The sequence below is a fragment of the Acanthopagrus latus genome, chromosome 5, assembly GCF_904848185.1.
Source record: "Acanthopagrus latus isolate v.2019 chromosome 5, fAcaLat1.1, whole genome shotgun sequence".
Lineage (NCBI taxonomy): Eukaryota > Metazoa > Chordata > Actinopteri > Spariformes > Sparidae > Acanthopagrus > Acanthopagrus latus.
The window spans coordinates 26,121,023-26,135,328 of NC_051043.1; the positions used below are offsets into that span (position 1 = coordinate 26,121,023).

General features: G+C 44.5%; 1 protein-coding gene across 12 annotated transcripts in view; it reads right to left on the reverse strand.

Annotated features, from left to right (window-relative positions):
* The window catches only part of LOC119019449 (netrin receptor UNC5C-like), a 371,539-nt gene that overhangs the window by 94,188 nt on the left and 263,045 nt on the right, over positions 1-14,306 (reverse strand). For all 12 annotated transcript variants that reach the window (XM_037098023.1, XM_037098026.1, XM_037098024.1 and 9 more), the window contains one exon: positions 10,052-10,288. In XM_037098023.1, the coding sequence (XP_036953918.1) occupies positions 10,052-10,288 (237 nt within the window). The remainder of the gene's footprint in view (positions 1-10,051; positions 10,289-14,306) is intronic.

Genomic DNA, 14,306 nt, shown 5'->3' on the forward strand with positions numbered 1-14,306 from the left:
GCAGAAAACACGTCAGAAAGAAACAGAGTTGGAACGCACAAGGAAGATAAAGATAGACGTCGGTGGATCTGTGCTGTTGAAACCAGTGAACCCCGAGTCGTTCCCTTTGTTTGCTAATGCAAAGCCAACAAAGCCAGTGTTGCCAGGCAGAAAGCGACTGAATTACCTGAGGCTTAGAAAAGTCCCAGATCACTCAGCGTCTTATTTCTTTTGCAGATACAGAGCTCTGGGTCTTTGTAGAACGACAGCGCTTCACATCCACAAAAACCACAAACTGTCAGCTGGGGGGAGGGAGGTGGTGGTGGTGGGGGGGGAGAAGTAGATGAAAAATGGACGACAAGTATCAAGACAAGTGGAGACTGTCACAAACAGTTCTATCACTCACAAAAGCCGAGCGAGCCCCAGATATTTCTCCTCGTCCTAAACTGTCAATCCTCATAACAAAGTTTACTTGTCAGCGAGGGAGGAAAAGTACAAGAGAGTGAGGACGACGCTTTGTCAAGTCTGGACAAAAAAATTTAATAAAATACAAAAATGCAGATTTAGGCAGATAAATATGAAGCTGGTTGTAATACTTGCCCACAAATACTTCTAGCTAAATGTGATGGGGAGGGTTTTTTTTTTTTATTCCCCAGCAGAGTGTAAATCTACAACAGAAAGGTCCTGATAATCACCGACCACTGCGAGATAATTGCGGACTAAAACCGAGAAACACCTGATGTCGCTCGCCTCGACTCTGGTGTCAGCAGAGTGGCCACGTCCACAGATCCCCACAATTAACCTACACGGTAAATTACTATCACACCAAACGGGATTCGATGGCCCAAATGCTGCAAGTAAGACCCCGATTATAAAAGAGAACACTGAATTTTCATCTGAATACGCACCGCGATCCCCCTCAGAACAAGTCTGGAGAAAGTTTATTTATGAAAAGGCTCAAACTGCATTTGTCAGAACTAAAGTGGATGTGATGCGTCATCGGAAGCTTACAGGAGCTGTTTTGTTATCAAGTGTGAGGAAACACATGATGGCAGGAAGGTTTCCACTGAGGTGATTTTTAATTTAATTAACTGGATTTGTTCTTGATTAGAAACATGTAGGAACATGTCCCTGTGTTGTTCAGGACATTATGGTGATACATCTTAAATCTCAACCATCTGATTCATGGTTTTTCGTAATTGGGGTTTGAAGAATGTACATTTAATTGTTCATCTTCACCATGGCAGTGGGAGCTGGAGACTCTGGTGTCCTCTGATACAAGTCTGTCTCCTTTTGATATATTTCTTCCTATTCGTCTCCGTCTCCCACTGTGCTTTGACAGAAATACTTGAATAAAGAAAAAAAAAACTGGTGAAAACAGCGACGATGTAGACAAAAGTGTGAGGTCTTGATTCCTTTGAATCACGTGAACAAGAGCCAGAAAGAAAAATACGTAGAGGGGAAAGCTGGCGAGTCGGGGACAGACGTGAGGACATGAGAAACAGAAGCGAGTTTGATTCTTGACGGTTTAGAATAGGAAAGATATATGAGGGGGAAGAGCAGTCAAAGTCTTTGTGGTGTTTAAATGTGATCAGTGAAAGGTCAAACAGACGGGCCTTCAGGGGAAACAGAAAACATCCGGCTAGTTATTATCATTTCATCTGTGCCACGAGACAAAGACATGAGGTCACCATCTGGAAAACCACCAGTCCTGCAACACATACCACTTCTCTTTCTGTTTCGAGTCAATGAATTAAGATTATCATAGTATTTTCTCTGTATGTAAATGAGTTTGGTGTCCTTTGTTACAAACATCTGCCCCGCTGGAGTGTTTGTGAGCAGCTCGCTGAATGCTGGCCAGCTCCAGGAGTGTCGGTGTTCGGTCAGTGATCCGGCGCCGTGACCTCCCTGTGGAGGAGCTGCGAGTGAAAACACTATTACCCTGCAGGGCTTAATTCATGCTTTGAAGCCTCGCCACAGACCTCCTACAGGAAGCACTGCTACCTGACTGGAGTCTCTAATTTTAAAAGCAGCTAATGTGATGAGGGCTGTTTGATGCCCGCTAATGACCACATTTTTCATAGAGACAGAGGTCAGCGGGAAAACAAAGAGATCATACAGTGAGACAGGTTGTTAAAACTTGAAAGAATGATAAAGTTGACAGGGTGAGTTGAGTTGTAATGAATAATGTGTTTGCTCTATAATCACATTTGTCTATAATCACGAAAAACCTAATAAAAGTACGACCGCTGCAACAGCCACGTGTATCGGCTATATAAAAAAAAAAATAGTATGCAGGCACATTATTGATCAACTTTAATAGTGATGGGTGTCGTAAACCTGACGGCTGAGACCCACTTTTTAAAAATGCATTTCACATTTTACATGTTCAATTACTTAAAAGCCCTCTATGAAAGATCGCATTCATAATACAGAAGAAAGTGAAAGACGGAGGCAGAAACGAGAAAACGGGATTATAAAAAGTCAGATGACGGCTGGATGAGAGGTGCCGCGAGAGCGGGAGAGAGCGAGGGTTAACGGAGTCCTACGCCTACAGAGGGAACTCATCCAGGACATCGACAGAACACAGTCACTGGTCTGTAACCAACATTACAACACATGCAGTAGACTGACAGTGCACATATGTGTGTGTGTGTGTGTGTGTGTACACTCTCTTAATGGCTCCCACTCTGACAATGATTGATCATCACAATCCTTCCTATAGTCCATGTTCGAATACCTCTCCCGTGTGTGTGTGTGTGTGAGTGAATGTAATCATGTGGACGACATTGAGCGTGCAAACCTGTGTCCTCCAGTGGCTCGACAGAGGCAGCGAACCAGGACGCTTCAGGACACAAGAGAAAGAATATTTCAAACAAACACACACACACACACACACACACACACACACACACACACACACGGAAACAAGAAAACAGGTGAACACAAACACTGCATTTTCAGACACACACACACACACACAAAATACAACATTATCTGCCATATGCACAAACGAAGCACAAACACACACACACAGGCACAATCAGCCAATAAACACAGTTGTATGTACATGCAAAAATCAATAGAGACAAACACCAGGAGTCACTGGCACAGAAGCTAATTGACCTCCTTTATAAATCTTGATGGTTGTTAATAATTGAAATCGAACAGTATAAAAGAGAGAGAGGGACGGAGAGAGAAGAAGACGGAGGAAAAAAGATGAGAGAGAACTAAAGGTGGGGTGGAATGTGGGAGAGGACGGGAGTGATGCCAGAAAAGAAGTAGAGAGTGGGGAAGAGAAACATTAGGAGGAAGAGAAAGGGAGGAGAGACGAAGGAAAAGACGAGAGGAAATCAATACGAGTGAGATGGCAGCAAAGGAGGAAAGAGGTCACAAATCACCCAAGCCAATACTGTGTGTGCCAATAATGTATGCGTGTGTGTGTGTGAAGTCACGGGTCAGTGCTAGCAGACTAATAACCATTCACACTTTGGCTAATGGAGACAAAGTAAGTAACCTGGTACACAATATGTTATTAGCACACTTCGGGGCTAATGGAGATATACTGAGGTCGTACGCACGTTGCTTAAGCAAACACTGGAAATGCCCTTCACAATAAGATACGCAATCCAGACAAATGATGCTGCTTCATCACATGAATTCGGATGGAGGCGATGTTAGCTTTAGCAACTACTGCTGCTAATTCTATTCCACAGAAAAATGCAGCCTGTGTTTTCTTTTCTTGTTTTGGTTCTATATCACATGTTCCCTTCCCTGCTCTGGGACCGGGCCTGTGTCGAGACCCAGCAGCAGGTCGAGTTAACAGCATTTCTCAAGGATACCGTGACAGCAAGCGGAGCTTCTTAGAAAACCGAGCCTGTTTACTCCAGTCGGGAGCGGACCTCAGTGACCCCTCGGCCATCCAACCACCCCCCGCTCTGCTCCCACCATCCTTTGCTTGTGACCTTCACCTTGCTTACCCTCCCTCCAGATGTGACTACATGTCAAGTAATTTATAGAGCTGTCAAGAAAGCTCACACTTTCCTGCCCAATATGCAGGAAAAGAGGTGTTTTTAACGGCTCATCAGGGGGCGTTGCTCTTTTAAATAAGAAGTCAAGGAAATATCTTGAAATGTGTTGTTTCAGTCGGCAGGCGGTGCCTTGCTCTCTAGCGGGTGCTGATCCTAAATACACTCCCTGTTTCCTCACTTTGTAAAATGCAATTGTAACTTTAGCTTGTAACCCAAGTAAAGCAGTGCAGGCACTTCGGTTTAACAGAATGCAATTAGAGCAGACTACACCTGGTGAAAGTTGCTCGAGTGCAGGAGACAGAAAGCAGGAAGGAAAGGAAAGAAGCCGGGACACAGTTGTGAGCACTCACTGTGGGAGGTAGCGTAGCTCCAGGGCTAACAACAGTATCCTACTGGTTGGAACTGTATTCCTATCCTTTTAGTGCTTTATTGCCATCACTGTAAATTAACAGCCTTGCACTCATTGAATCTGCTGCTTGCATTATTTCTCCATGGGTTACATAAAAAACAAGCAAGTGTTGACATTTTTAAAAGATGGAGGACAAATCTCTTCTTGCACAGATGATGTCATTTTGTCAAGTCTTCATGGGGAAGTGATTGAACGTTGGAGCTGCTGTATGGAGGTCTGGCCCGAAACAACCTCCATCTCAATCGCTAAAACACGTCTCAGCGGTCAATCGTGACATCACAGCCCATTTTACTGCACCATGTGACACATTAAGATGATCCAATGCAGGGCCAATATCAGAGATGCTAGCAGAGCAACTTAGATATATAAAGTAAGCAGGAACATCATGTAAGCTTACAGTTATGGCTGAAAAATGACAACGGGAATAAACAACTTCGCTGATGTCACATATGTCTGCGGTGGAAATGAACTGCCTTGTCTACCCGGAGGTGACTTTCGATGCCGGTGGGATGTCACTGTGATTCAGTCTATAGAGTTGTCATAGCAGGAACGGCACAGGTGGAACAGATGACATTAATGGCCGCCATGTTTTCTGCGAGTGTCTCATTAATCCTTTCCAGCGAGGCGGCGCGTACACTACAGGGAGACAGGGAACACTAAATGGGAAAAAAAAGCAGCCATTGTTAATGTTATTAATTACGCGGGTGCGTTTCCGGCTTGTCACAACGTGTCAAAGTGTCAAGCAGGAAATAAAGGTCGACTGATTAGTGGTACTTTTTGAAGCCCTATGGCTGCTGTTAGGAGATACACGATGCTTTATGACTGCGAGGCATTATCTGTGACTGATGATGCATCGGAAAGTTTTATGTGATGCATTATACGCTTTGCGGAGTGTTAATTTTGTGTCTCATTATACGACGGTGTCCTTTTGTTTCTGCCCTTCCTCCACATTGTTCCTTTCATAACACCGTCTTTAATTCATTCAGTAACTCTGGTGTGTTTTGTTTTCTTGTCCTGCCCTGCGACGAAAAAATAACTATTCATTCTGTTTGACAAGAGAAGCCTTCTCAATGTGTTTTGGTGCGAGGCACCACACGCAGAAGCTGTTTAGCAGAGAACAACTTTCGAGCTCGTTTCATTTGTGTCTCTTACTTTTCTTATGTACACTTCTGCTTTGTTGTTTCTTTTATCTTGATGCCCGAGATCAAAGAAAAAGACGCGTTTCTGCGCTTAGGCTGACTTTGCTGTTCCTGCAAACAGGGATGAAACACACAGGGGGAAAGAGCGCGAGAGAGAAAGAAAACAGCACAGCAGGATTCATATCATCTTTCTCCTCAGTGTGACTCCCTCATATCTGTTGGCCTTTCCAGCCCTCTCACAGGCCCCCTCCATCAGCATCCCTCCATCATCCCCTACTCCTTTTCAGTCTCAAGCTCAGGGTTTTATCTGCCTCCGCTCTCTCCCGTGTCAGTCGGTGGAAATTAGAGGAGAGCACAAACCAGCATGGAGCGAAGAGAAAGGAAGAGAGAAGAGAGACGGGGGGAAAAAAAAGGAAAGAAAGACAGAGGATGGGACAGAGAGGGAGAGAGAGAGAGAGAGAGAGAGTAAGCGAGAAGACAGAGATAATAAAAGCAGTATGGGGCCCATAGCTTCTCACTGCGTCTGTGAAGCAGCGGGAAACAAAAGGGGAGAAAACAGCTTACGGAGTTTAGGTTTTCACACAGATAAACAGCACACACACACACACACACACACAGCCGCAGACCTACAGTAGCTTTCCATGTGATTCACTAGAGCGCTGTTGCGTAACGTACATCTAGTATTCATAATCTCTTTATAATCTCATTGTCTTTTGTTCTTGTTCCTGTTCAAGAACAAAAAAAGTGCATTTGCAGCAAACTTAGTTCATTATAGATTCTACTTTTCTTTTCCTTTTTTTTTTAAAGAAACTTTAAGAGCCATTTTCCTGGAAAATGCTCCAGTTCCAGACGTCTCCGAGCCTCAGCTGCTCTTAACATTGCATAATGCCGCCCCCCGTTTATTTACTCACTCATTATATTTTTACGTATGTATTATGGTACGCTTAAGAGATTAAGTGTCCTGGAGCAGTACAAAGCGGCACGCGGCCAATCAATTTTCTTTTATTAAAGTGACATTAGGATGTGATATGAAGCATAATTAAAGCAGAATAAGAAGCCGTCCAGACACTGAAAACCAAATCCAAGGTTTTAATAAAAAAGGCTGGGGGTTGTTTAAACCCAAAAACACAACTCGAAAGTGAAATTGAATCGCTTAACTTAACTTAAAAACTTCAGTTGTGGACAAAATAAGACATCAGTGGTAAATGTGGCTGCAATCGAAACTAATGTCAGGAATTAACTGGCCTTCATGGTGTACATAGTGGGTTTTTTTGACAGGTATTTGGCAGGCTGAGTGATCCTGAGCCTGGAAACTCGCGGTGGCCATCGCAGACAGTATGAGAGTCTAAATCCATGGGGCGTTAATTGAGCAGAATTTCTTCTCAATCACGCACTGTCTGGAATCCAGCAGCTAGCAAATGAACTGCTGATGGGAGACTAATAAATGACTAGCAGCTGCGCATGATGTCAGCAAATGAGCACAGTGATGGGAAGAGAGGAGTAAAAAGAGGAAAGAGGCGCTGGATGCCTTTTTTTTTTTTTGGAGATGCACATACATTACGTCTGATTACGGAACTACGCTGATGTTAAACGGGCTGAACGTCTCTCACTTCTCACTTATGTGAAAACTCAAATAGGTTGTAAAAAGAAAGAGGCGTTGGATGAAAAAGGTGCAAAACCTCCTCGGGGCACCTGAAGTTTGTCAAGAGATAAAGGACGGGCTTAGAAAAAAATGACACGAGAGGGAAGAAGAGAGACGGCGGATGATAAATGACAACAAACACAGAGGGAGAGAAAAGAGAGAAAGATGCTAAAGAGAGAAAAAAACAAAAAACAAGAAAGAGCAGTGATTAAATATTCAGAGAGATAAGGCCGGGGAGAGTCCGGGGGGAAGAGATGGAAGGAGGATAAAAGGCAAGTGTTTAAGGAATCACAACAAGCTATATGACGATGAGGACGATGAAGGAGGGGATGGAAGAGGAGTGTAGCGACAGACAGAGACTCGAACATGATCTTCTCCTCTCTCTCTCTCCCCTCTTTTCAAACTATTCTCCGCCGCCGCGTGCGTCTCTGAGTGCGTTTTCTATATTTGTACCTGTTATTTCCCTCCTCTCATGTTTACTCCTCACAGGTTTTGTTGTTTTTTTTTTGTTTTATTCTCCCCATCCTCGGCTATTCATGTGTGACAGCTGAATCAAGGGGAAAACATCAAGCCGTGCTCGCTCAGTTGCTTCTGTTCTCTCCGTCTTGGAGTTTTAGTTGCTGCAGCGGCAACCAGGACGCCAAATAACACACAGACATAAAGTCAACCTTTGGTGGGCGAAGTCGATGCGTCAGAATCAAAAGTTCTTCATTTTTCACATTTCAATGCAATATACAGTCTCAAATATCAAAATGAGTGAGTCCATGAGATATGACTGTATACTTTGCTCACCTGCCTCGAGAAAAAACGAAAAAAATAGCTCAGCAATCCAAAGACCAACATGCCGATTTGTGCTACTGTTGACCCCTCTTGTATTTTTCATTCAGCAGCCACTATATATAAATACATCTCGGGAGTTTTCAGCCCGTGTTTAATCACCAGCTCTGGGGACGCGGGGGCTCATTAACAAAGCAGGTGGAGACCTCATAAGCTGAACTCGTGTCAACCTGAAGTCCAAGAAAGCAGGCTGTGTACGTCTTTGTCTTCCTGCCAAAGCCCAGCAGCATGATTCATCATTACCTAGCCGGCAGAGTAAAACCATGTGCCGTCAAGTGACAAGTGTGGAAGTTTGGCGGCGGTCCAGTACAACAACACTGCGGATCCTATTAAACCGTCCTGTGAACATCCCGGTGCAGCGCCGGTGGTGCTGGTGGGGAACAGCTGCGTGCGCACACACACACACACACACACACACACACACACACGGCCAACACGTGACCCGCGCACAAATAGCCGAATGAACATCTGAATAATCGGTTTAACCTGTTTGCTTACAGTGTGCCGATGAGACAACCTGGGAGAAATGTCGGCCTCCACGCCAGGATTGTGACAATTTTATGACGCGCAGAGCGAAATATCATCAGGAGTGGAGGAAATATGAAGAAAAAAAAATGAAAAAAGGGCTCGGTTTTATTTTACAGCCGTGCACCTTACATATGTGAGAATAACTTTTGAATGTTCTGCCCACAGGAACAATTAGTTAAAGCTGCAATTATTAGTCGATTTGAGAGGATTAAGGCAACATTATGTAGCCTTTGTACCTCAAAAACATATCGGACGATTGGTTCAGTGTCTTGTAACAGGGCGGAGTGGTGTGTCTTGGTCTCAGCCACTGTAACTTTACAGCATTACACACATTTACTTCAAGATACAAGTTTTAAACACATAACACTGTGATGATGTAATGAGTTTTGCTTGTAGGGAGACAAATTACTGTATGGCAGGAGAAACTGTTACAGACCTGGGATCTGTGGGGAGGCTGCCAGATCGGACAAAATGCCAATTTCCCCATTATGTTGCTTTAAGTGCGAACTATTTTGATAAACGAATAATCCTCTCAGTCATTTTTCAAGGAAAATTGTCAAAGCATTTGCTGGTTCCAGATCCTTAATTGAAGGGATTTTCTGCTTTTCTGTGTCATTTATGATATTAAGTAAAGAGTGTTTGGGTTTTGGGCTGTTGGTTTGACAAAGGAAGCTATTTGAAGACGTCACTGTGGGCTCTGGGAAACTGAACATTTTGACAATTTATAGACGGAACAATTAATCCATTAATCATGAAAATGACCGGCTGATTCAACAACAATGATGATAATCATCAGCTGCAGCCTTACATATAACGCTTGAACGTAACAACTGTCATAGATACTTTCTTAAGGGGCAGCTGAGGCTCAGGAGTAGAGGCAGCACTGTATTATTTGAAGGTCACTAGTTCGATTCCCCTGGTCTGCATGTCAAAGTGTCCTTGGGCAAGATACTGAACCCCAAACTGCCCCCAGTGTTGTGCTCGGCACTTTGCATGGCAGCCACCACCATCAGTGTATGTAAGTATGAATTACTGTAAGTAGCTTTGGAAAAAAGCATCTGCTAAATGTCAATTAATTCTGTATTAAAAGCATCTATATTGTGAGTTGTTTTCAACCACTCCATCTGTTTGATTGACACTTTTTTTGTCGTATGAATCCTTGTTTGACTTTATAACCATCCAAGTGGAAGCAGGAGCTGCGCGTTGAGGCCGTGTTTTTTTTTTTTTTTGTAATTTCAGTTCTCCCGTGTGTTAACTGACATGAGAAAGCACTTAAAAGTCAAAGGTGTCTTCTATAGCCAATGTTTTCTTTTTTTTTTCAAATGTCATGAATTCTACAGAAAAAAAGTCAAACAGTCCCTTCACTGACTTCCCCTCTTGTTTCCTGTCCGTTCTTCCTGGTACCTGCTGATCCCATCCTCTCTCTACTGCACTTCCAGTAAATCTCTGTGTGGATCCGTGTGTGCGTCTGTCAGACTTCACTCACCTGAGTTTTCGTCCACTCGCTCCTCCACGGTGTGGTCTTTCTGATGCACCCACTCGCTGTTGCACTTGAAGTAAATCTGCGTGGCGGGCGTCGCCTTGCAGTAGAGATTGACGGGTTTGTTCTTGACGATGTAGCCTTCCTCGGGTTCGAACAGGAAGTGAGGTAAGGGCTCGGGAGGGTCCGAGGGGAAGGTCTCCGGGAGCTCGCTCAGACTGAGGAAGTCATCGTCGTCTCTCACTGCGAGAGGAGGGGAAAGAAAAATAAAAGGAAGGTTAAAACTGTGACTGTGCTAATCAGGGAAGTTTTTCTCCAGCTCGGATAAGTTTATCGACTCGCTTTGAGGTCTTAACAGCGAGGATCAGAGAGGAAATTCATTCAGTCGTTCATTATCCCTCAGTGATTCACACCAGTGAGCAGCGTTGTACCCTGAACCGTGTGTGTACGCTCTCATTGTCGCTCTCATTTGATCACTAATAATTGCCGTGTCTCAAGCCGCTGACCTCGACTGAGTACAATTTTCTTCCGCTGAGCCATAAAATGCACCTTTAATCAGCACCTGATTGTCTTGTCCATTTGTGGAAACCTTCTGGCGATCACAGACATTTATATAAAAGAAAAAAGAAGTTTGGGTTTTTGTGAACGTACAAAGAAAAGGGCATTAACAAAATGTCCCAGAGGCCCCATCAGACTGTGTTTCTGAAACAGCTAATACGGTATGATAGCTTCTTCTTCTTCAAGTGTGTCTTTTCACTCAAAGGTCATCGCTGCCAAGATGTGCCGCTATTGGTCGACAGCGCGAATTTACCAAAAACCGATGTCTAATTAAAACTCCTTCCTCCAACGCAATCGATTCCAATCGGAGACTTTTCCAACTTGTCAATCAATATCGTCTCTTAATATTGTTTAAGCTGACATCAGAGTGTTGAGCCAGACAGACGAACTGTACAGACAGAAGTGCTCCCTCAGCCGGCCGTCAGGGCAACAAGACCTTCATCCTCCTCCTCCTCCTCCATCCTGCTCGCCCTCCTCCACCGTCTTTTCACTGCGTCCAAACTTCACGCCCACCTGTGGCCCCAATCAAAGGGACCCCGGGAATGTTTTGTCACCAGGTTGCCAAGGTCACCAAAACACAGAGGAATTACAAGAGCAGGTGGGAGGAGGAGGAGGAGGAGGAGGAGGCCTTTTCTTCCTCTCTCTCTCCGACAGACACACACAACGCAACACAAAGCACATACTGTATATAAAACATGCACACACACACGTGCGTTTCCTCCTAACCGGTAAGTCCTCTCCACTCCATCATCATCCAGTTTCATTAAGACTGTCTAGACCTCTCTCTCCGTGTGCCGATTGCCTCACCTGGAGGAGCAGTGACTCATGGGAAAATTGTAGCACACAGAACATTTTTTAACTCCCCCCCACATGTGTCAGGGCTACAAAAAAAAAGCAAAACAACATACTACAAAGTTGACGCATTATTGTGTCATCACACACACACACACAATCTTACATTCCTTGACTCTGGCTATGTGTGTGTGTGTGTATTTGTGGTCCTTATCTTGGAGAATAGCAGTGCGCTGCGGGCTGGAAGCTAAAAAAAAACAAAAAAAAAACACAACAAGACACAAATAGGGGGAAAATGAGTCGGCAGCGTCCCCACTTTGATGTCATGAAGCTGACATTTTCTCTCTTAGTTCTGTAATTAGTTCTGTGAGAGCAGGGAAATTGGGAGACATATTCGCTGCATAATTTCATTATCTGTGGGACAGTTTTTCTTCCTCCACTGTCGGCCATTTATCCAGCGTCATATTCATCCACTTCACGCTTCTCCCTCTTTCACTCTTGCCATTTCTCGTGACTTCATGCTTTCTCCGCCACTCACCTCTTCACACCCTCCCGCCCCCCTCCCGCTTTCCACTTTGCCCCCCAACACCCATTCTCACCCTTATTTGTCATTCAGAGAGCTGGAGGGAGGGACGGAGGGAGGGAGGGAGGATGGGGGGGGCCTTCATTGCTCTGGAGCGACAGCTATAAAATATTGATTGGCACAAGAAACATGATAGCCAGAGAAAAGGGTGGGTGGATGGAGAGAAGGGGAAGGGAAGGAGAGAGAACATTTCCCCATGAATAAAAGCTTTGTCTCAGAAAAAGCCTACAGTTTCCTCCCTCTTCTGCTCCTCTGGTGCTTTCTCCTCCTAAACCTTCTCCCATCCTCTCGTTCATCCTCCTCTCTGCTCCCGCCGCTCTCTTCTGATCTCCTGACAGAGTGAATTACCGATCCTAACAGCCCGGCTCATAAACGTCCTGCCCTGAATGCTGTCATCAATAATGGATGGCTGTAGCAGAACAATGTCCAGGTTTCAATTTACGGCATGTAGTAAATATGTACCACGGGGCAAAAAAACACATTTATTCCCCCTCGCTCAGCGCCTGTAGGCCTGCTCACTTCAGAAAACCTACAAACCCGACCAATAAATGTCCGTAAATCTGCTGAAGGATGATGTCATCGGAAGTGGCCAATCATGTTCGAGTGTCAGAGACGATGTGAGCTGATCTATCATGTGAATGGGGATATTGATGGATGAATGACAGAGGGGGAGGAAGGGGGGAGCTAGATTGAGGGAAGAAAAATAAAATGCACCGGGACTCTGTCAATAACATTAGTGCTCATGGTTTAATGTGTCAAATACTATAAAAAATATAAGAAGAAGACACTCGCAAGCATCCACTTGGTTATGGATGCAAGGAATATGTGCCTGTTCTATCAAGGTGCTGCTGAACTGTCTCTTCCAGTACTTTATATTTTATCTCTTAATCAGTGTTTCCCCGCAGGTCGATAAACAGCTGACAGGAGACGGGAGGAGGAGAGCGAGGGTAGTTTGGCAATTAGTTAATCGAACGTGGATGGCATCGTTCTCTCGGACGGATGAGAAAAAATAAATAAATAAAAGCAGCAAATAAAATGCTGAGATGTCGCCAAATATACCTGGGCGGACCGCCCGAGTAAAGTATATGTGTGGGAAACTCTGCATTTCTGTAAAGGTTATTTAGGAAAACGATGATTGTGCTCATTAATGTTAAAGGAATAAACATTTTCTGACAAATCAGAAGTGACTACTGGAAAATTTAGGCCATGGGAATGAAAGTAGGTCAGGTTTTTTTTTTTGTTTTTTTTTTTAGTTGAATGGAAGTTGATGTCAAGCCAACCCAAACTAGATTACTGGATTAAAGATTCAAGAGCCAAGGACTGTTGACCTCAAGGCCAGGGTCCACATAGGGTTTTTTCTGGCTGGAGCTCTGGGATAAAGCACTTGAGCGCTGAGGGAAACAAAGCTGCACGTCGGCTTTAATTGACAGCTGCCAATGCTAATTGTAACACAGGGCCGACTACTAGCTTTAAAGGCACAACACTCACCAGCGACATTCAGTGTACGGTGCACAATCTGTTCCCACAAATAAACTTCTCTGTCTCAGTTTCCATGTGATAAAGCTCAGGATAGACCGACACAGACAGAACAAGCCTCTTTCTGATTTTCTGGTTTACCAGGGCAACAGGTGATGAGTTCTGACGGATCAAATATATGAATTGTTGCCTGAATAAAAGTAGCAGTTATGTCACCAGCGCCTCTCTGAGAAGTTAAGATTCCCGACTTGATGTGCCCAGAGTGGCGGCACATAGATGCGGAGCGCTCATAAAGAAGATGCTGGGCGCAGGGATCATGGACACAGACCCTAAACATCTTAAACTGTACATGACCAAAAAGTGTTACCCATAAACCACTGAACTAGTCCATCACGCGCTGTAAACATCACACTGCACCATGTCGTCACACACCAATGCTCACTGCCATTACCACCACAAATCACCACCGTAAATCACAGTACTGTGGGAAACACTGTTTGTGCCAGGTTTGTGGAGAGTGAAGGCTGTGAGATGCTCAAACTGTGGATACTGACCAATCCGAAAAAAGATGTTCCTAGCAAATGTTAAAGGCAAATGACCTTGAAGCTACTTTACAGCCGAGCCGAGGCGCTAACATCTTTTGAGACAAGCGTTAGCAAGAGTCTGAGGAATTCAGAGGTATGCAGCCGTGTCTGCCTCCTAAATCGAGCCCGACGTGGCCATATAGGGTCAAAATGCCTCATGGATAAGGAGTGTGGTGTTCTGTATCTCTGTTCCAGTGTGTGTGTGTGTGTGTGTGTGTGTGTGTGTGTGTGTGTGTTGGGGTCTTGTGCTCTCGGTAAGCGGTCTGTG